The sequence below is a fragment of the Phoxinus phoxinus genome, assembly GCF_949152265.1.
Source record: "Phoxinus phoxinus genome assembly, chromosome: 13".
Classification (NCBI taxonomy): domain Eukaryota; kingdom Metazoa; phylum Chordata; class Actinopteri; order Cypriniformes; family Leuciscidae; genus Phoxinus; species Phoxinus phoxinus.
Window position 1 is genome coordinate 15,978,799 of NC_136888.1, and position 23,719 is coordinate 16,002,517.

Below are 23,719 nucleotides of genomic sequence, written 5' to 3' on the forward strand. Positions count from 1 at the left end.
TTTATCCATTCATTTTGTTTATTTATTTCCAGGCCTTTCAAGACTCAAGCATTTTCAAGGCGACAATGATGTAATTGTGTGGACAACCGAGGGGAAGGTCCTTCTAGGGCTTATAAATTTAAAGAATTGTTTATGTCTTAACTGTGGTTGAGAAAGGGCGTTCAAAAGCTTTTTTTTTCTCAGCAGAAGACACAGGGTGTAGTCTGAGTTGTGCAATGCGCTGATTCGGGCAAAATCCTATAGTTCCTAGACAAACTGTGTGACCGGTGATGTAAGAGAGACACCAACAGGCCCACAGCGTTTACTCCAGTCTGTATGTTTGCCTTGGTTTAAACTGTCTGCTATAAATGAATAAATAAAACTAATTTATTTCTTTTTTATTTTGCACTATGTTGTCTATCTATCTATCTATCTATCTATCTATCTATCTATCTATCTATCTATCTATCTATCTATCTATCTATCTATCTATCTATCTATCTATCTATCTATCTATCTATCTATCTATCTATCTATCTATCTATCTTTGTGAATTTGGCCTCTAAAGTAAAATTTAACTATCATCATATTTTTTTTTTAATAGAATTTAACTATCATCATACATTTTTGTAATTTTGTAATAACCAACAACTGTTGGTTAAACAAGAAAACACAATAAAATAAATGTGTGCATCGTATCTGTTACATGGTTGCTGTTTCATTTATTGTATTGTTCTTTTTTTTTTTTTTTTTACATTTTACATTTAGCTAACAAGCCTAGCAGGTTACACCATGACAACTTAACTCGTCTCATATAATGTCATCAAAAGTGCTCAGTTAACTGTACTTTTTCTCCTTAGTAAATAACAATTTAAATGTTTCCCATATTTTAACATATACAGAGAAAATAACTTTAAAAAAATAAACTTTCACTGGAGTAAAAAGTGTGCCAGCTAGCAACGGTCTCCCCTATACACATAAAGGCTAACTTCTATTGGATTAGGCTAATCTTTAGGTTTTAGTCATGTATTTATAATGTATTATAATTTGTATTCAAATTATTATAATATTAGGCAACATGTATATAAATCTATATTTTATACAGATTTTAAAATTCTTAAATGGATCTAATAACTAATATTGTTGATAAAATACACAGTGTAAAATAAAATAAAAAGCATACCTAATGTTCATCTATTCACCTTAATGGAACTAATATTGGGAATATTTTTTAAAGTAGCCTATTGGAAAGAGGAAATGCATTTCACCGGTACTGTACGTCTTAATCTTGTCAATTTCCTTCTTCCTGCGCGTATTTGCCGAGCCCAAACATATATAACATTGTTCACATTTTATAGTTGATCTGATTTAATTTGCAACCGCAAGCATCATACAAGTATTTGAGTTATGCAGGGACACACAGGTGAAACACAGAGGTTACTCGAGTTCATTCCTGGAGGGACACGCCTCTTTGCTATGCGAACCACGCCCAATATCCCAGCTCCGCGTTCTGATTGGCTGGCGCGACTAACGGGGTGTTGATTTCCGGTATGCGGAGGCTGGAATTTCAGGTTTCCCTCTTGTGGGTCTCGGGGTAGCGTAGCGGGGACGCGCGTCTCCCTCATCACCGACACATTTCCATCTCCCGTTTTCATGCATTTGATCGTATGTGTTTAGTCTTGGCTAAGTATGACTGAGAGCGCGGGGAATAAAAAAGAGGATTGTCATGCAGCGAATGGTGTGAAACCAGGAAGAAATGGCATGGTGAAGAACCATCATCACCATCATCAGTATCAAAAGCAGGAGAAGGTGAGGCCACATCATACATCGAGATCATGCATGTCTAATATTTCATATCTACAAGTGCATTTGGTTGCTGATAATGATGATGCATGGCAACACAACAGCTCTTCTCAATACTGTGGCTGCCTGGGTAGTGTTCAGTTAGTGCATGACGTGCAGTTTCACTGTTTATGACACGATCACAAGTGGAAAAGTAAAGTTTGACAGCCAGATGAGATGCATTCTCCTCGTAATATCTTTTTATGAGCCCTGGGCATCTTAACATCTGAAACATGATGATCTATGTGGTACTGCCAGAGCCTACGTGAAAACTGTTGAACCAGAAAGTTAATGTGCAACCTCATGCTGTCTTTGCATTTGTAAGTCAAATGCACTGAGAGAGACAAGCCAAGATATGGATGCCTTTTTTGTACCTAAAACTTCAGGGACTTTTAAATATAAACCAGCTTTGAGAATCATTCACTCGATAAAAATGTGTTTCCTTGATAACACTGTAGGTTTTAGTAGAGTTTAGAAGTATAATGTGTATGTAGTTTTTGTGAATATTTCCATTTATGTTTCATATAGGTTTATAGAAAATAGATCTATAGATTTCTCAAAAAGACCTATATAGGGAATACAATTCTGCTTCTATATTTGATTAGTCCTTGCATTAAATATATTGTGGGTTTTAGTAACATACATAATACGGATTTAAATATGAATATGCAAATCTTATTTTTATAATTATTTAAGTCTATCTATATTTACTTTAAGTTTATTGATGATAAATCAATCAATAGATCTAATAGCTAAATAGCCAAATGCACTGAGGAAGGCAAGTCAGGATCTTGTTGTCACACCAGTGTTTGGAAGCATCTCATGATTCAAGTTAAAGCTCTAGGAATTTCCGTCATGTGCCTCCTATAAGTGTTTTGAGTGGGAGATTGGTCAGCTTAATCTATTCCAAGATATTCTCTACTTTGTTATTGTCACATCTCCCTTGTTTACCCAACTAAAACTGTCTTATAAAGTATTTTGACTTATGCTCAGATTCACTCAGCATTTTAATGCTTCAGCAATAGCCTTTAAAGGTATATCACACAGATCTAACTTTTGTAAGTCTGTTATCGCTCACTTTTTCCTGGACACCACTTTCAGCCTTGCGGTTGAATACAAAGTTGTGCTGCTGTCTTGGAGCTGGCGGCGGCTCACGTGGATGTCACTGTTGCTAGACTCCATGGTATTTGTTAGTGGGGCATGACTAGTCACATGTGCCTGCAAATCACAGGGTTTTGAATGAACTGCTTGGTCTTGTATGTGATCATTTGGTCACCATGAGTAACAGAGTTCTTGACAATGGGAGACCAAACTTTGAAACTTTAAGTTAATCTGACTTTTGCACATTTTCAATTAATAAAGCTTGCAATCGCATGCCACTGTTTCTGTACTAAACTGTTCTAAATGAATCAGAAGGGATCCGTTGTTCTGCAAACGTTTGCATTGCACAGGCAATTTACACAACTTGTAATCAGTAACTAGGATGTGATGGTACCATGACTACAGTCTTTTGATGGGTTTTGCTTTACAGGTTTACCATGCTGCATGCAATGGAGAACTTTACAGCAGGCCGTTCATCGAGTCCTTCGAGGAAACTCCCATGCTGGTTGCTGTGCTCACGTACATGGGCTACGGCATCCTTACGATCTTTGGATATCTGCGGGATTTCATGAGGGAGTGGAAAATAGAAAAATGCCACATAGCCAGAGAAAGGGAGGAGCAGAAGGTAAACATTGTCATGTGTGCTTGGTGGAAAAAAGGAAATATATACACTACTGTTAAAAAAAAAAAAAATCAGCTTTACCATCATAGGAATTGCATTTTAAAATATATTTTTTAAATAGATGTTTTTTTTTATTTCGCAATATTATTTTGATTATATTTTTGATTACCGACCCCAAACTTTTGATCAGTAGTTTTACTAATGTATGAGTTTTAATGTAAAGACTTTTTATTATCAACAAAGTGCTTTATTTTATGTTTAGAAGGAAAATGTTTAAAGATTAAATTACAATCATAAAAACATATTATTTTATCTTAAATGATTACTTTGAAAATGAATGCCAGAAAATATTTTGAGAGTAATTTACTGTGACTACAAACTTCTTTTGCAACTTAATTTATTGGTGTAAGTTTGAGAGGAAGAGGTCATTTTGTCAGAGGAAGGATATTGTGCAGTTTACCGTTACTGTAAAGTACTTTAGGGCACTGAAAGGTTGCGCTTTGTTTTGCTACGTGCTTTTAATAGACGTTGTTCTTCCTAAAATATTGAATCCATGACAACTTAGTCACCAGAATGTAAGGAATGGTTTTCTGTTGGTGAAACAAAAATGTAAAGTAAATTACTGTTCCTGTTACCTCCCCCCTCCCTCCAAGGACTTTGTTCCACTTTATCAAGACTTTGAGAATTTCTACACAAGGAATTTATACATGAGGATTCGGGACAGCTGGAACAGGCCCATTTGCGGTGTTCCTGGGGCCAAGTTTGACCTTGTGGAGCGGAGTTCCAAAGATTACAACTGGACCTTTGAGTAAGTAGGCTGTCTTGAACCTGAACACACACACACACAAAACATGTCTTGACTGTTTTAGCTCCCAAGATGAGAGCTCTATTAATCTAATGATGCTAATATCAAGGTCACTTACAAGCCGATGTACAATACACTTTCGAAAGCAAGGCTAAAAGTATAACCTGATATATGAGGTGACTGAGGTTGTACAATCCAGTCTAGGGTTGTCAAGGACTAGCATTCACTCAAAATAAATCTTAACACAATTGAATTGTGCTCTTTCAGATACACTGGGCGAGTGGTGAAGAATGTGATAAACCTGGGCTCGTATAATTATCTGGGCTTTGCAGAGAACACAGGCTCCTGTGCCACAGCTGCTGGAGATGTGACGGTGAAATTTGGGGTGGGCGTGGCCAGCACCAGACAGGAAATGGGTGAGTGCTCATTGGTTACTTTTTAGGGCCATAAATATAGGGACATAAATGCCCTTACTGGGCATTTTAATGGTGCTTGCAATAAACCCTTTAGCATTAAACGGACACATCATGACATACCATTGCTTTACTGACATTAATGAAAGCTAAAATTGTGTAGATTACAGAGAAAAAGTGTGCTTTTAATTAGTTTGACTTTGGCCAGTAAGCAACCACCTAAAGTCCACCCAAAACACACCAGAGGACTAAGGGGCCATTTTCACAGAATGTGTCTGTTTAAAAAAAAACATACATTTTCATAAAATTTTCAAGAAACGGCTGAAGACGCATCTTTCACTGAGAAGGGTCATAGCACTTACATAGTGTTGTCCTATTGTTAGTTTAACTGATACTATTGCTCTCCTCATTTGTAAGTCGCTTTGGATAAAAGCGTCTGCTAAATGATTAAATGTAAATGTAAATTATCACTTATCACTTCACTTCAAGCTATCCGTCTTCTAAGTATCCTTCATTATATAAAACGAATTAAATTGCTCAAATAACCATTCGGAAACGTTGTTGCTCCCTGCCGGAGTCTCTCCTTCATGATTGTCCGACTCCGGTTCATACATCTAGGGCTTAACACCAGTATTTTCGTTGACAGTGATATTGATTCTCCTAATTTCTTAAAGGGGTCCTATTATGCTTCTCCACTTTTTCAACTTTAGTTTGTGTGTAATGTTGCTGTTTGAGCATTAAAAATATCTGCAAGGTTACAGCGCTCAAACATTTTATTTAACAGATTCACTTTTCAAGAACTACAACGAAACAACTCATTTTGACTACAACACGATTTTTCCAGATCTTATGAATTCATAATGTTACTCATTTAAATAATCTCCGCCCACAGAATACACAAAAAAGGGGACGAGGTCTGGTTTAGCTGCATTAGAGAAGACGGTCTTGTCACTGTGTCAAAGAGACAGTTTTTTTCCACAACATTCCCAAAACTCATTTGTTTGGTCTTTTCTAAGTCTGACGAACTTAGAGTGGTAAATTTATTTTAAACACTGTTCCTGAACAAAACCCCAACATTTATCTGCTCTGCACATTTTATGGAGAACAGATTGTTTTCTGTTGCTTTTGTAAGCTTTTGCTTTTGTAATATTGTTCACCGCTCCATAGGAAAATTAGCCATGGTTTTGTGATTGGTTACTGTTTGTATTACCGTAGTTTTCAAACAAATAGGATTAAATAGTGGATAATATCGTATCTATAATGTATGAAAGAAATGTACAAAAAACATACCACTCTGAAACGTCCTGTGAAATCCGTGCTTGTAAAGTCTGTGGATGAAATCCGTTCAGCACAATCGTCTTGTTTGTTAACATTGTCAGGGTCTGAATCAGGCTTGCATTTGTTTTGAAATTTACGCCATCTTTAATATTCGCGCTAAGCAGTGCCAATCGCTAAACAATGGGCCAGCTAACCAATCACAGCACATTTTGTATTTCAGAAAGAGGGGCTTCATCGAATTCTGCATGTTCGAGCCAGACTGGGGAGAGAGGTGCTGTAATAATGTAAAATATGTGGAAAAATAATGCGTTTTTGAAACAATCAAGCATGAAACATATTCTAGTACACCCCAAAAACAAAATCAAGACTATAAAAGGGCATAATAGGACCTCTTTAATGTAGTTATCCAAATGAGAGCTGTAAAGGCTCAGCCCTATTCTGGAAATGGAGCGTTTAAAAAAGACCCAACCACCAAAAAATTGGCATCAAAATGGTATAATACATTATCTGTAGGGTATTTTGAGCTGTAACTTCACAGACACATTATGGGGACACCTGAGACTAATATCACATATTGTAAAAAGGAGCATAATAGGTCCCCTTTAAAATGTTCTTAATGAAGTTAAAGTCACGATGAAACTGAAGTAGCGACCGATCTTTTCTTCTGTATTGTGTCGTACGTCTAAGTATAACGGATTATCGAAAAAAGATAAAACGTAGGGCGGACACTTGGTTCTGTTGACCGGTCGTTGATCGGATGGAGGCAGAATGACTGAATGCGAGCTTGCAGTCGCTGTTTTAAACTGACCAAATGATATGCATACGTCACCAGAGAAAAAAAGTCTGTCGGTTTCACTGTAAGATCCCGTTTTGAAATTTTGATAAATGAATTACGAGGTTGTTGTTTTTTTAAATATATGAAACATACATGGAAGACTTTTCCACAGAGAGATCAATATCACATATTTAGAAAATAGGGTGAATTTTGATTTCATGCTTACTTTAAATCTAGTGAGTTATTATATGTTATGTAGGAGCTTACTAGGATGATTTTGCTTTCGGAATATACACAGGTGTTGGTTCTCTAGCTACTGTTTATAATAAGTGAGTGTTTGCTTACATTAGCTGATTTATTTGTGTGATTTGCTTAGGCAACCTCGACAGGCATGAAGAGTTGGAGAAACTAGTGGCGTCATTCCTGGGAGTGGAGTCGGCTATGGCTTTCGCCATGGGCTTTGCAACCAATTCTATGAACATTCCTGCGATAGCCGGCAAGGTTTGAAGCTCTAGACTGTTTACTTCCATCACTTTCTATTTTCCGGTTTGCCAACTCCTCTCTTCCTATCTCTTGCTGTGATGATCTATCCAGGCAACTCCTAAAAATCGTAGGAGTGTCAGCACAGGCGGATCCCACCTTGACCTGTCAGTGCTTGTTTAAATGATGTGTGCGCTTCTAGTGTGTGAATGTTTTCCTTTGTTGGTTTAATTGTGTTTGTAATGTTTTATCACTTGTGCAGTGGGAGGAGATCACTGTAATAGTACAGATAGACCCACGGTTCCAACATAAACAGTTTGTGTAGCTTACACAATGGAATGCACTTGATAAGGCACAAAATGGCCACAGGAAACGTGCTTAGCTGCAAGTGAACCAGAGAGATTTTCCAACCTCACTTCCTGTTCCAGGCCAGGAGATGTCTAGTGATTTATCACTGAAACACCTTTCAACATGTCACTGAAACAACAAGACAAAAGAAGCAACAGAAAGAGTTTTTAAAGGCTTTAAGTCACATCTTAAAAAGTGTCTAAAGACATTTCAAAAGCTAATTAAAAAAAGTATTTAATCAAAATAGATATTTTTATATACACTACGGTTCAAAAATTTGTAGTCAGTAAGTTTTTGTTTTTGAAAGAAATTAGCTTTTATTGAGCAATGTGATCAAAAGTGATTTGTAAAGACTCGCATTGTTACAAAATATTTCTATTTCAAATAAATGCTGTTCTTCTACCGTTCATCAAAAAATTCTGATTATTATTATTTTTAATTATAACGGTTTCCACAAAAGAAATTAAGCAGCACAACTGTTTAACATTGATAATAATAAGAAATGTTTCATGGGGGAGTGGAAAATAGAAAAATAGCACATAGCCAGAGAAAGGGAGGAGCAGAAGGTAAACATCGTCATCTGTGCTCGGTGGGAAAAAGTAGAGATATACACTATAGTTCACAATATCTATATTTTTGGAAAGAAATTTATACTTTCATTCAGCAAGGATGCATTAAATTGACCAAAAAGGACAGTAAAAACAATGTTACAAATGTTGTTCTTTTGAACTTTCTATTCATCAAATAATCATGAAAATGATGCGTCAAGGTTTCAACATATCAAGCAGCACAACTGTTTTCAACAATAATAAGAAATGTTTTTTGAGCATCAAATCAGCATATTAGAATGATTTTTGAAGGATCATGTGATCATGTGAAGACTGGAGTAATGATGATGATATTTCAGGTTTGCCATCTCAGGAATAAATTATATATATATATATATATATATATATATATAAACACATTTATTTTAAATTCTAAAAATATTTCACAATATTTCTGTCTTTCTATATTTTTGATTGAATATATGCAGCCTTGGTGAGCATAAGACTAAAAACATTTAAATATCTTATTGGCCCAAACTTTTGAACAGTTGTGTGTGTCCCTCATTTCCATATCTTTTTTTAAATAGTTTTTTGACGTGATACCTTTTCTACTGCTTTTTATGTGTGAAATGTGTTATACAAATAGTAAAAATATTTTTACTGTCATTAAATATTTACATATATATATATATATATATATATATATATATATATATATATATATATATATATATATATATATATACAGTATATAATATGACTACAAAGTAAGTATCTACTCAATGATACTACATTTTCTTACAGTGACCTGACAGTTTTTCCTGTTTGTAGGGATGTCTGATTCTAAGTGACGAGTTGAACCATGCCTCTCTGGTACTGGGAGCCCGGCTGTCCGGCTCCACCATCCGGGTCTTTAAGCACAATAGTGAGTTTACACTCGCAGGCACATCTCTTATCTTACCATATCTACACAAACACACTCACTCACTCAGTGCTCACAGCTGTTAACAGCACAAGGTAAAGAATTCACTTTTGGTAGAGCTCCAAATGCACACAAACCCCGACCCACAACGCTGCATCTGCTTTGGTGGAAGATTAACAGACCTTGACCCATGTTAAAATCTTGAAGGTCTTAAAGTTTAATGAGGTTCCTTATTTGTAGTCTGGATGGTTTTTGAATGCCAATTTGGTTAATGTCCAGTCAAACACTATGAATACAAATGTTATTACTGGAAAGGTCAGCTCTCAATCGCAGTTTAGCTGTGTTATTTTAAATAAATCATTTAAATGGGCAATTTGGACAGATGACTGTCTGTCGGTGATTAATAAATGAGCTTCTAAACTGATAAAGTAACTTGAGGTGTGTATGTAATGATCCTTGAAACCCTTGAGTCAGATTGTTGGCTTGGGGAAACTTCAGCAGCACTCTGATCACTTATTACTGAAGTGCTCAGAGCAGTTCTCTCACCGACAGTTTGTAATGAATCTATGTGCTGTGGTTTCTTAAGTTATGACCAAGGACACGGGCAACATTTTAATACACTATGACCCCAGAAAACCACATAGTTCTCAAATGACCAATGAACGAAACCCACTCTATCAGTAGACACACACCTTGCACAAATTTAAAGTAATTATGTAGTTCTTTTACTGTAGTGTTATCTTATGTGTGATCTCTTGTTACATTGGAACCATGGATAGTCTATATATAGATAAACAAAGAGATTATAAAGTCTCTCTCTCTCTCTCTCGCTCTCTCGCTCTCTCGCTCTCGCTCTCTCTCTCTCTCTCTCTCTCGCTCTCTCGCTCTCTCTCTCTCTCTCTCTCTCTCTCTCTCTCTCTCTCTCTTATTTATATATATATACACTCAGATATATATTTTATTACACACACAAACTTATTTTAGAATCGATTAATCGAATAGAAAGAATTAATTTGACAGAATTATTGTGTATATATATATATATATATATATATATATATATGTATGTGAATATATATTTATCTGTACCGTATATATATTTATGTATGTGTATACACACAGTATATATATATACACACACACACAATTAAATTGATCAAAAATGGCAGTAAAGACTAGCATTTTTAGAATTTTTTAAATAAATTTTATTTTTGCTTTCTGTTAAGGCCATTGCACACTGAGTCCGAAATTTTCGTATGCGTTTTTTCGTATTCGTGATTCGGTGGCTCTGAATTGTCAAAGCACCATTCAAACACCATTCAAACTGCTTGTTACGGATGCGAAAAACGCAGAAAATCGAATCCGTTTCGGGTTTTTTATGACGGACGAAAGTTTCGGAGGCAGTGTGCAAGCGTGATTGACATAACGTGAGGTCGTATATATTTTTTAACGGGCGAAAATTTCGGATGCGAATTTCGGACTCAGTGTGCAATGGCCTTAAGTCAAAAGAATCCTGAAAAAGGTATCAATTTCTACACAAATATTAAGCAGCACAACTGTGTTTAACATTGATAATAAGAAGAAATATTTCTTGAGCACCAAATCAGCATATTATGATTTCTGAAGGATCATGTGACACTGAAAACTGGTGTAATGATGCTGAAAATTCGGCTTCGCATCACAAGAATGAATTACATTCTGAAATGTATTAAAAAAAGAAAATAGTTCATTTAAATTGTAATAATACTTTGCAACATTACTGTTTGTACTGTATTTTTGATCAAATAAATGCAGCCTGGTTGAGAATAAGATACTACTTGTTTCAAAAACAGTAAAAAATCTTACAGACGAACTGTAGTGTATTTATCATTGAATTGCAACTATTAACTGCTTATTTTTTTTGTTTCGCACCAGATATGCAGAGCCTTGAGAAGTTGCTCAGAGATGCTATCGTTCATGGCCAGCCCAGAACACATCGGCCCTGGAAGAAAATCCTCATTCTTGTTGAGGGCATCTACAGGTGATTAAACACTCTCACTTTCCTGGAATTCATCTCATTCATCAAAATGTGCATTTCTGTACTCCTGTGGTTTTCTCAGGTATGGAACATGTACACTATATACTGCGCTTTTTACAGTTTAACCATCGAATGAATTGCCACACATTTCAAAGTTTAATCTACTCTAACCGGTCCTTTACTTAGTATGGAGGGCTCCATCATACGACTGCCAGAAGTTATAGCCCTGAAAAAGAAGTACAAGGCGTACCTTTACCTGGATGAGGCTCATAGTATTGGGGCATTAGGACCGAGTGGTCGAGGGGTGGTGGAGTATTTTGGACTGGACCCCAAAGATGTAGACATCATGATGGGCACCTTCACAAAGAGCTTCGGTGCATCTGGTGGATACATAGGAGGGAGGAAGGTATGAAGTTCAAGTGCCAATTTGTAATTGCAAGCAATTTTTGACCAATAGCAGAAGCCCAAACAACAACTTGTTTATATACTCTCTTAATATTCTTTATTCCGTTGATTAGCCCTGCACATATTTAAGTCCTTAGTTTCCCTCAGTTCTTTGTTCGGTGTCGTCTATGTTTATCGTGGTTCTGTTTCTAGTTTGTGTATTCCTTGTTGAATTTATTATGAAAGACTGTTTTCGTTTTCTACTCATTTGTCATCCGCTTCTTCACAGTCACACCCTGACAGAAACGTCTTTTCATCCTTTAGGATTTGATAGACTACCTGCGAACTCACTCTCACAGTGCAATTTACGCCACCTCCATGTCGCCTCCTGTCTTGGAGCAAATCATCACTTCTATGAAGTGCATTATGGGAGAGGATGGAATGACAATAGGTGAGCTTTACTAATTTTTCTTAACTTTGGTCATGCTTTCTTTTATAAATCGGAGACACCCAAAAATAAATATTGTCATTATTTACTCACCCTAATGCCATTCCAAACCCATATGATTTTATTTCTTCCATGGAACACCAAGGTAGAAATTGAGTACAATAATGGCCTCTTTTTGAAGCTTTCTAGCTTTAAAAAGGAGAAACAGCATAAAAGTTACATAAAAGTGGTCCACATGAAGACAGCTTTATGTGAGAAACAGACTGAAATTTAAGTAAAAAAAAAAAAAATAAATACAATCACACAGGTTTGGACATTGGATTAAGATATAATGACAGACTTTTCATTTCGGGTTATCTCTTGAAAGTTCTGTGCATAATATTTGTCAACCGTGTTGTTAGGTGCACCACAAGGTGGCAGGATTGACCCAAAAATAGATAATCAGCTTACATGGATGTACTATGGATGGTCATTTATATGATGTACATTTATTTACCTGGTAGAATTTGTTTTGCTGTTGTTTTTTTACTAATGTGCAATGCTAGAACTTGCTTTTTGCAACAGTTCATTCATGTGGCACAGATACAAACCAAAATGCCAGAAATGACATCACATGAATGTTGTATCACTACAGATCAAGAGTCATTTGTTCTGTTATAGGCTTAGCAAAATCAGCCCAGCCTTCAGTCAACAATATGCTTCTTTTTTTTTCTTTTCTTTTTTTTTTTTTGGTCTAGCAATCAGTCGTTTAGTAAACACATACCCTGTCCTCCTCCTTATGTAATTTCCTGTTCTCATATATAGTACATCTGCACATCATTGACTGAAAAGCATCCCTTTACTTTGTCAACTCCATTGTTCTTGTCTTTGCTTTATCGACTGTTTTATTTCACTGTGAAAATACAATCTTTAGGTTTGTTTGCTCTGTGGGCTCTGGATAAACTTGGCCCAGAAATTGAAATAAGTGTTTCTCGAGGATCACTTTGAAGTGAGACGAGGGGGGGGAGTGAGATCTGTCGATGTGAGATTTTTCTTCATACAATTTCCCAGCGCTCATAAAATGAGACTGATTAGTTCAACAGCTGTACACAAACTCTGTCCAGGTAAAATATTTAGCTCAAAGTTTAAACCTCAGAAATGTGTTAACAATTACCCATGTAACTAGTGTGATCTGGCCCTATGGTTAGACCCACCAAACTTCCTCCTTTCCTCTCTGCCACTCAATCAACGTCGGCAGCTACAACAAACAGGCCCGGGCTCAGGTGAAGTGCTCAATGTGACTAATATGAGTATAACTTTGCTTGGCTGAGGGCTATTTTCATCACCCCACAAAGACTTATTGTTCCCATCATCCTTGAAGATGTCTCCTGAGAATATCTTGCTGTCTCCCAGTTACTTTTCTCTTCTCGTTCACCTGCTGATGGACTTCCTGACTTTCACCAGCATCCCACATTGATGCGAAAAACTCTAGACTGTTGATTTATGAAATTATCCTGCTGTTTCTGGCATTACTAAGGTGTTTACTTTATATAAATATTTATATGTGTTAGTTATTTTTTCATTTTTGGGGATTCACTTGGAACAGAAAACCAATCATTCGTTTTACATTATTTTTACACCCTTCTATTTCATAAATTCAGGATTGATCCAGAAGTTCAAAGAATTGCAACATTATTTGAATGCAATTGGGGCTTTTTAGGTGCACACAGTAATAACAGGTTACCGATTAACCGATGACATTTATTGTAGATTAACTGATATTGGAGCATGCGAGAGTGAGAACAAAGGTGGACCCAAACAATCAGAGTGTTTGTGTGGGTTTGTTGGGGGTTGATGCACAAAGAAAACTAATCAAGCAAAGGTCAACTGGGAGACATCCTGTGTATCCTCATGGGAACTGAAACCTTTTCGTTCCCTCTTTCTATGGTCCTTTCATTCTGTGGCCCACTCCGGCCGCACTTGTTCTGTTCTGTTTTACCCATAAGTCAGTGGCAGTCATGTTTGATTTGAAGCCTGCAGCACTGTATTGATCTGACAAGTGACTTCAGTGTGAACAAATTGCCTCCAGCACTCATTTACTGCCAGGCTGCCAAGTTAGATTATTTCATAACATGCCATTTAATTCCACTTTTACTATTAAAACAAATATTCCAATCACAGTTTTATAGCTTATGCAATATTAAATCGTTTCAATAGTTCTTGAAGACATTTTGACACCTACTTAATTCATAATATGCCCAGTTTGTTTTGGATGTCATACTTGGAGGTTCACTGTTCACTCTGATTTTAGTCAATGTGGTGATTTTATCATCAGAATGACTGTTATATAGAGTTGCTGGTCCTTTATTCTAGTTATTCATTTGCATTTGTCATTTCCTCCATGCACAATGCAAAAATCCTATTCGGTTAACCTAATCGGTTAAAATATTTAATAATCTTTAAAAGAAGATCAGTTTAGCTGTGAAGCAACCAGTGTTGGGGGAAATGCATTACAAGTAACTCGAGTTACGTAATCAGATTACTTTTTCGAATAACTAGTAAAGTAACGCATTACTTTTAAAATTTCCAATAAAATATCTGAGTTACTTTTTCAAATAAGTAATTTGTTTTCCCATTTATTGACTGACAGCTCTCCTGTCCTCATGTTGAGAGAAATCAAAGTGCAGAGCAGAGGTGTGTGTGTGTGTGTGTGTGTGTGTGTGTGTGTGTGTGTGTGTGTGTGTGTGTGTGTGTGTGTGTGTGTGTGTGTGTGTGTGTGTGTGTGTGTGTGTGTGTGTGTGTGTGTGTGTGTGTGTGTGTGTGTGTGTGTGTGTGTGTGTGTGTGTGTGTGTGTGTGTGTGTGTGTGTGTGTGTGTGTGTGTGTGTTTATTGTAGTTCTAGAGTAAATGTGAACATTTACTCATCTCACTTGCACACACCAAAAAATATTCAATATTCCTCAAAATGAATAAAATCAGTGAAATGCATTATCAGAATACTATGCAAACCTCCAATAACTAAATATGTTAAATAAAACATAAATTTTTATGCATTTAATCTCACTTTATTGACCAATATACTTGCTTCTGACCTTCGATGATTCAGTTAAATAAGCAAAAATGACTATAGAAAGAGAAATTTCCTCTACTGTACACATTTCCTTCAGCCTGGGGATTATTATTTCACTTTTGGTGTGAAAGGGTCTTTACATTTGCCCAAAAATATAACTTTTGTGTTATAAAAAAACAAGCCCAGCCCAGGTGGGAAAAAAGTAACGCAAAAGTAACGTATCACATTACTTTTCTAAAAAAGTAACCAAGTAATGCAATTAGTTACTTTTTAAGGTACGCAATATTGTAATGCAATAAACGCAATATTGTAATGCATTATTTTTAAAAGTATCTTTCCCCAACACTGGAAGCAACAATATTACGACTTTAAGATTTAGACAACATATCTTTTATTTTCAATGTAACTGTATTTTATCTGATTGATTCCCCTCCCCCCCCCCCCCCCCCCCCCACTTGGTTTGAGTATAAACTTTTTAAAAATAAGTGAAACTCAGTGCAGTAAGAGGAAAAAAACACTTATTTTCCAGATAATGAAAACAAGTCTTAAAATCTTATGCATCGTTGCTTCTCAAATAATTTGATCTTGTTTTAACTATTTTTTTTATATTTTTACTAGAAAGCAAGTTCATTAAATTATTATTTTTTGCTTTTTAATGAGGCAGTTTGTCCTGGGCTGGCCTAAATTTTCAATTAATTTATTGTTTCTGAATACAGATGCAGATGCTTTCACGGTCTAGTAGTTTCACAGTCCGACATGTCCCTGGCCCGAGGGGAAATACAGTTTTCTTTCGATCAGATCTGGCATTCAAACCATCCAAAACTCCTGGCGTCCCCACACAAACATATGCAGTTGAGAAATATGCATTGCCTTGTTTGTTCCCAGGAGAAAATGAGCTCAAAGAGAGAATTCGGAAGATTCTGCCTCGTAAATCACAGTAGTTACACAAGTTGGCATTTTTATCTTGCCGTGGTGTGTGTTGACTGGCATACCTGATCTCATTGTTAAGCCTGATTACTTCTCTGTACACACAGGCGGACTCGACAAACACCGGACATTCATCTTTGTCTTGAGGTGTTGACTTGCTCTGCGAGAGAGGGCAGATACACATGTTTTAGGTGTAAGAATGTGTTTGCCCTCACCCCCCTTGGAACAGGGTAATGGATTGTTATTCCAGATGTTATGATGCGCTTCTGTTTCTTTGACACTTCCATTGTTGTGCGAGTATTTCAGACCAACAGACCTACCAGCGTCCAACATGCAACGTCTAATTGAATAATGCAAATAATTGACAACAGACTTCATTATCATTTCATAGTGGGAAAGCGTTCTTTCGGTTATTAAAAATGTTCTTTACTCGAAGAAAAAACATGGATCTTTTGTGCTAAGTATACCAAGTGTATTGTCTCTTTAAAGTAGCGAAAAATGCATTTCTATGGAAAAACACATTTGAAAAATAGTGGCAGTTGATCTGTCAGGTGCTTGAGTTAAAAATTATATACAATTTTAGCAAAAAGGCACATCCTTGGCAGCAATTGCGCATCAAATGCAGTGCAGCGGAAAGAAAAGAACAATAATGTTGACAACTTGTGTTGGACATTAAATTTAGCTTTTACTAAATCGACAACATGCAATTGAAATCCTGCTTGTAAAGCAAATAATAGTATTTTATGAATAAAATAACTTGAGTGAATGTGGATGGCTGTGAAAAGAATCAACCTGTAAACTTTCCGCTGACTTGGATGGCAACATCAGGATCGGGGACAGCTGTTAGCTAGTGAGCACCATCATAGACCGATGAATGATTGAGGCCACAGATTTGAGCCTGGAAGGATCTGCTGTGCTTCCTGTTGCCCTTCTCCTGAGAGGTCCTCGTAAGGGGCGAGGAGGCTTTCGGCACGTCAGCCGCCTCTCAACTCCATACTGGTGCTTTTACTTATCTCCTCCCTTCAGATGAAAAGGAAGTGAGAAGGAACTGGCGTTTCAAAAAAGGGAAACAGTCCCCACATCTGGAAGCTCTTTTGGTCCCTTTCGCTGCCTCTTTCGCTTCAGATCCTCCAGCTCTTGGTCTGGAAGAAGTTAGCGGGGGTGTGCGTTGTGAAACTAGCTGTTGAAAAGGTACCCCAGAAAGATTTACTTTGGAGACTCGTGCTCCACCTCGGTGCACTCGCCCTCCCCCAACGCCCTTCGGCCCTTGCTTGCTATCTCAATGGACCAATGTTGGGCAGCTTGAACTTCCATTAATGGCTATTGCTTTCAGATGCTCATTTTCATAGAGATGTTCACCTGAGCGGTTTGCGTAGCTGATCAATTCTCTTTAGCTTAGCCATTCATTAGAACCTCCACAGGATCCTCAATTGTTAGGGCTGTCAAACATAATAGCCACGATTGAACTCTGTCTTCCTGATTGTTATATCTCCAACCTCGGTTGATTTATTCTCATCAGGTTCCTGATTCGACGGTTACTTACTACTTACACAAATATAAATTTCATTTAATATATTGTTTTATTTCGTTTCGTTTAGAATATTTGATTACATTTTTGTGAAAGGATTAGTTCACTTCAAAATGAAAATTCTGTCATCATTTAGGCTACTCATCCTCAATTTGTTTCAAATTGAACTCACAAACAGTAGATGGACCCCATTGACTTCCATATTATTCTTTTTTTCCTACTATGGAAGTCAGTGTCTGGTTCACCAACTGTCTGGTTACCGACATTCTTCAAAATATATTCCTTTGTGTTCAGCAGAAAAAAAGAAATTCATACAGGTTTGAAACAACTTGAGGATAAATGATAACAGAAATTTCATTTTGAAGTGAACTATCCCTTTAATGCTCAATTTGAGCATCATTAAAAAAATTAAACCAGAGAAGTTCAAGAGCTACTAAGAAAGACTAAGGTTTAATATTGATCAAATTGCTTTTTGAAAGAAGTCACTTATGTTCTCTTAAGCTGCATTTATGTGATCAAAAATACAGTAAAACCAGCAATATTGTGAAATATAGGTAACCCTTTACAATAAGGTCTCATTTGTTAACATTAATGTATTAACTAACATGAACTAACAATGAGCAATACATTTGTAACAGTATTTATTAACTCTGTTAATGTTAGTTAATACAAATTCAGCTGTTCATTGTTAGTTCACAGTGCATTAACTAATCTTAGCAAATACAACATTTGATTTCCTTAATGTATTAGTAAATGTTGAAATGAACATTAGATTAATAAATGCTGTAGAAGTTCATTGTTTATTCTTAGTTCATGTTAATTAGTTAACTTATGGAAACCTTATTGTGAAGTGTTACTGAAATATTCATTCAATTTGACTCTATTTCAATGTATCTTAAAATATAATATATTTCTGTGATGGCGAAGCTGAATTCTCAGCATCATTACTCCAGTCTTCAGTGTCACATGATCCTGCAGAAATCATTATAATATGCATTTCTTATTATTCCTTATCAGTGTTAAAAACAGTTGTGCTGCTTAATTTTTTTTTTTTTGTAGAAACTGTTGTACTTCCTTGAATTTTTTGAACAGAAAATATAAAAACAGCATTTTTTGAAATCTTTTGACTTTATAAATGTATTTACTGCTACTTTTGATCAATTTAACACATCCTTTTTAAACTCTTACAGAAAGCAACTGACCCTAAACTTTTGAACTGTGCTGTATGTTTTTATTCGTTGAATATGTGTTTAATTTAAACTGGAACTACAGAAATATTGATATGAATGAAAATATTATATTAATTAAATTAATTATCTGTGAAACAAAAAAGAAGATATTTAGAAAAATCACCTGGAATGAAATTGGGCTTCCAGTGAGTTTAACACTACATATTGGCCTGGCTTAATTTCCTTACCACAGAGCGTCTGACCCGGTCATGACTCGTGGAACTTTGCTTTATCAGTCACTGGCCAATTTACATTGGGGGATTGAGCAAGGAGTCCAGTTTCACAGTCAGTCAAGTCTCCTTTCACAAGGGCTCATCAGATAGAACCTCAATAGCCCTGTCATATTATAGACCAGGCCCAATTGTTCAACCGTTTTTTGTTTTTCTTTATGACCCTTGTTTTGCAAACCCACTAAAAAGCAGAATTTTACAAGGCCAGACCGAATGTTAAGTCATAACAGCAACCTAGTTGTGTCACACTACAGGCACGGCAAGAATGACAATTGCTAGATTTTTGGCGTCTGGATGACACTGGGGTGAGACATTGTCACTGAGCAGGAAATTCCTCTGTTTAAGCTTTTAGCACGCGTGGAATGTTTGACGAAGCAGAACCAAGGCTTTCAGAAACGTAAGACCTTTTAGCATGGCTCTCAGAACACTGCGATGGACTAAGTGTTTTAAGAGCTCCATTGATATGGATCACTAAGCAATCCTCCCCCAGGGAACATACGTCCCACTTCAAGTGGGAGCTGTTAAAAAATCAAGACGCTAATTTTCCTCTTTTCGTCAGGATTATTGCGGAAGATTGTTTGCAGTATAATTGTCATTACTGTGTTCTTCCGCAACCGATCACGCATTGCAGACTCTTGTAACCCGTTTAGCTGACTGATTTAAATCTCTCTGGCATTAGACATCAAGTTTTGATGGATCTGAATTGTGATAAAAATCACTTTGGAAACATAGATAGTAAACATCTGATACTTGTTCTGTGTGCAAAGAGCATGTGGCTTGATATCGCGGGGGGAAAAGTTAAAATGTGGTATTAAATCAGCAGGTTTTAAATATTTTTTTCTTGAACAGTTTCAGATCTAAAGATCGTGGAGGCTTAAGTATAAAGTTTATAGCTCAGGTGGTCGACTTTCCTAGTATCTGAAGTAATGAGTTTTGTGGCTTGGTGAATTTTAATTGTCTGATCGCATGAAAGGCTGTGGAAAAAGATGTGGAGTGCCAGATGACAGAATCTCACTTTCTTTTTTTCTCTTTGTTTTGGGTGCGTTTCTTGATTTCAGGCCGTTCTCGTATCCAGCGGTTGGCTGCAAACACAGTCTATTTCCGTAGGAGACTGCGGGAGATGGGATTCATCATCTATGGCAACAATGACTCACCTGTGGTACCCATGATGCTCTACATGCCCGCCAAAATCGGGTTAGTCTTTTCCTCTCAGTCTTTCTCCAATCTCTCAGTATAATCTTACACACTATTAAAGGAATAGTTCACAAAACAATTACACTCATGTCGTTCCAAACCCATATGTTGGTATTTTGTTCAAATAAACCCAAAAGGAGAAATTTTGCATCATTTCCAACTTCCAGTACATATTACATAGCTTTTAAAAAGGTCATAAAATATACTGTACAACTTATAAAACGTATGCACTGTATTCCAAGTCTTTTAAAGCCTCGTGATAGCTTTGTGTGATGAACAAGCCAAAAGTGAAGTATTATTAAAAGTGAAAGTCAATTATTTGAATTTCAGTTTGTTCCTCAGTCTTCCAAAGACTTCCATAGTGTGTGGTGTTCATCCTTTTCAGCATTCATCCTTTGAGTTTCAATATTGTTTTAGTATGATATACTATTATAGTATTTATTCATATTTTCAGTTGGCTTTTATTTTTATTTTATTTTAATTTTAGTTTGTTTTAGCAATTTTGTAATGTACTTTTGTCAGTTTTATTCATTATGTATTTCTATTTAGCTTTAATTTTTAGTCATTTTAGTACTTCAACTTTATTTATTTCAGGTTTCCAAGACACATTTTCTAATTTAAGTTTTTATTTATTTATTTTTTTCATCTAATATTTATATTTTATTTGACCTTTCCCAAAATTATTTCTTTAACAGTCTACTGGTTTAAAATGACGTGTGAGAATGAGTAAATAATGACAGAACTTTGTGGGTGAACTATCTCTTTAAAGTAATATTATTGATGACAAATGTCTTATTTAACGAGACTTCAGGTCTATAACTGTCCAAATGAATCCGTATGTATATGTATTACACTCCTAATCGATTCATAATAGTTCCTCATAATAGAACAAAAACAGGGGAAAGCTTAGTTTGGAAAGAGCTTCTTGAAAATTGATGAGGCCGTGTGTGTGTTTCCAGGGCGTTTGGTCGGGAGATGTTGAAGAGAAACATTGGAGTAGTGGTGGTGGGCTTCCCAGCCACGCCGATCATAGAGTCCAGAGCCCGCTTCTGTATCTCTGCGGCCCACTCCAAGGAAATGCTGGACAGGGTAACCACTCATTTTCTCGCCACAGTGAATACATCCAATAATTTAGTTTACTTCAAAGCAGCATTGTACCCTTTTTTTACTGGCTTTTGTTTCCCGTGCCATACATTTTGGTGTTTACAATGGAATATGTTGACTTAAAGGGAAAAAAAACTACAAGCTTTTGATGACATACTGATGTTAAAGTCCAAGTACAGAGCCCCATACGGTGAGTTTGGTTGAAATATGCTTTGCATTTCAAAAAAGATGGATGAAAGGATGACTTTCAACAGGAATTAGACCAGAAGAGTCTGTAGACTCCGTATGTCAAGTTCAAACCCCTGTCCATCAATCTTCTGAAATGTAGTCTCTCAAACTTGATACACCCTTTATGTTTGAAAATAATCACTGTCGAAAGAATTCCAGGCTCCTCCTCAAACTGTCCTGTGCTATAAATTAATGCAGGTCTCGACTGAGGCCGTTTACATAAGCAGCGCCTGCCACAGGGGTCTGCACTGGCAGGAGATCAAAGAGCATCTTAATCTGCCTCCCCAAGGACACTTTGATTTAACTATGGTGAAAAGCACACAGGCCGTCGGCCCCCTTCCCCATGCTTAAGAAAACACTATGCACTTTGATGTGACCGGTTATCACGTCAACACATTTTTAAGTGTCCTTCTGACATGTTTTCTTGCATTTCTTCCATTGCTGAATAACTAAGATTGTATGAAGTGCATAACAAAAGTTTGAAGGTTTTAGGGATGGGCGTTATGATAAAATATGTTTTAGCCTTTTGGTGATATTTAGTATATGTCTTGATTTATGTATTTGTCCTTTATTCCTTTATCTTATATTTTCAGCTTTTTTTATTAGAGGAACCAATATTTCAAGCAAACGTATTTGGCAATATGGCAAGTATTTTAACATTTTTAATGCCAGTATTAAAATATTGTAAAAACTAAAATAAAATTAGTAATCTAGATTAAACATGTGTCCACAGTTTTTGACTAAATTAACACAGAAGAATATTTCTATTAAAACATTTAAATATTAGTATTCATTTGTTTTATTAATTTCCACCAAACATAAGTGTCCAAATAACAATTGCTGTAATATACAGTGTTGGGGTAACGCAAGTTACGTAATACAGATTACTAATTAGAAGTCCACCCGGTCGCCACGTCGAACATTGGTTCATCCGATTGATGACGGTTCCATTTCCTCCCTTCTATATGAATGGACCCTCACCATCAGTTGTGGTCATGCATCTCACGTGTTGATGATTTGATGGATGGATGTTGAGAGAAACCGGGAGCTTTTTTATTGCTAAAGTACTGTAAGAGTGTTGACCTCATCTCCTGCATCTTATTCTTCTGTAATCCAGAATGGCAGAACAGCTGAAAGATTTGTTTGAGCTGCGCCCTCTACTGTACCGACTTGAATTTGCATTTCCTTCAGCTTTAGGCTTATTCACTTTTGAATTCACACTTTTGGTGTGAAAGGGCCTTTACATTTGCCAAAAATAGAACTATATACTATTAGAACTAAAAACAAACAAGCCCGGCCCAGATGAGAAAAGTAATGCAAAAATAACGTAACGCGTTACTTTCCATAAAAAGTAACTAACGCAATAAGTTACTTTCTAGTGAGTGACACAAAATTGTAATGCATTATTTTTAAAAAGTAACTTTCCCCAACACTGGCGATATGTGACAGATGTCAAGCAGAGGCTTTTATAAACATTTTTGATGATGCGAACGAATCATTGAATCAAAGTTTTGAATCAGTTCATTAAAAAGTTTATCCTGAATCAAACCCTCCTAATGCGGTTTTTGCAACAGAAGTTTAAATCAGAGAATCTATTAATGTGTGAAATGCTCTCATGTTTGTGTAACAAGACAAATTAGTCTAAAAAGCACTTTAAAATCATTTTAGTTTTCACAGTGTTGCTCAGTTAATCATTGTGAATGTACCGTGAATATTTAAAATGCTGATCCGCCCTACTGCGTATTGTCTTATATTTCTTTGAAAATTAACAGGTTTCCTTAATAATTGTCTTTTATGATGTTTCACAGTAACTTGAACTAGAAATAATGCCACTAGCATCTCCACGACTATATTATAACAAACTTTTAAAGTACTGCATGGTAGGTGGCAGCCGTTCCTCAGCATTAGCGTGTTATGACTTACACGTGTAACCATGAAAGTAATGGGGCATGTTGATTGTTTTCAGGCGCTGGATGTGATCAGTGAAGTAGGAGATCTGCTGCAGCTGAAGTATTCACGGCACAAAGTTCTTCCCTCATTGGACCGGCCCTTTGACGAGACCACATACGAGGAGAACGAAGAGTGACATACTTCCTATCTGAACCAAATGTGCACTGCTCATCTTCTGCTCTTCGAAAGGAGGCAGTGAACCACTTAATAAATATAACCTTTTTTAAACTTAGGTATATCATCTTTATTTTAAAACTCTGAACAACTACGACACACACTGATGCTTTTAGAAAAAAAGAAATGCACCTCAGTATCATTT

The 23,719-nt window shown here is 36.3% G+C and overlaps 1 protein-coding gene across 2 annotated transcripts; it reads left to right on the forward strand.

Moving 5' to 3' along the window:
- Positions 1–1,495: 1,495 nt before the first annotated feature.
- On the forward strand, positions 1,496–23,628 carry sptlc2a (serine palmitoyltransferase, long chain base subunit 2a). Of its 2 annotated transcripts, XM_079634079.1 has the most exons (13): positions 1,538–1,788; positions 3,353–3,547; positions 4,198–4,352; positions 4,617–4,765; positions 6,261–6,311; positions 7,192–7,316; positions 9,023–9,116; positions 11,028–11,133; positions 11,317–11,536; positions 11,839–11,965; positions 19,983–20,118; positions 21,078–21,207; positions 23,417–23,628. In XM_079634079.1, the coding sequence occupies exons 1-13, from the start codon at positions 1,669–1,671 to the stop codon at positions 23,534–23,536; spliced, it is 1,728 nt and encodes a 575-aa protein (XP_079490205.1). In that variant the 5' UTR covers positions 1,538–1,668; the 3' UTR covers positions 23,537–23,628. The 2 variants fall into 2 exon arrangements, with proteins under 2 accessions (XP_079490206.1, XP_079490205.1); XM_079634080.1 differs by lacking the exon at positions 6,261–6,311 and having other exon boundaries at positions 1,496–1,788.
- Positions 23,629–23,719: the final 91 nt, after the last annotated feature.

Coding starts and splice junctions, on each gene's coding strand:
- sptlc2a (XM_079634079.1), top strand. CDS start 1,669: ATGACTGAGAGCGCGGGGAATAAAAAAGAGGATTGTCATGCAGCGAAT. Junction 1,789..3,352: donor AGTATCAAAAGCAGGAGAAG/GTGAGGCCACAT, acceptor TTTGCTTTACAG/GTTTACCATGCTGCATGCAA. Junction 20,119..21,077: donor TACATGCCCGCCAAAATCGG/GTTAGTCTTTTC, acceptor GTGTGTTTCCAG/GGCGTTTGGTCGGGAGATGT.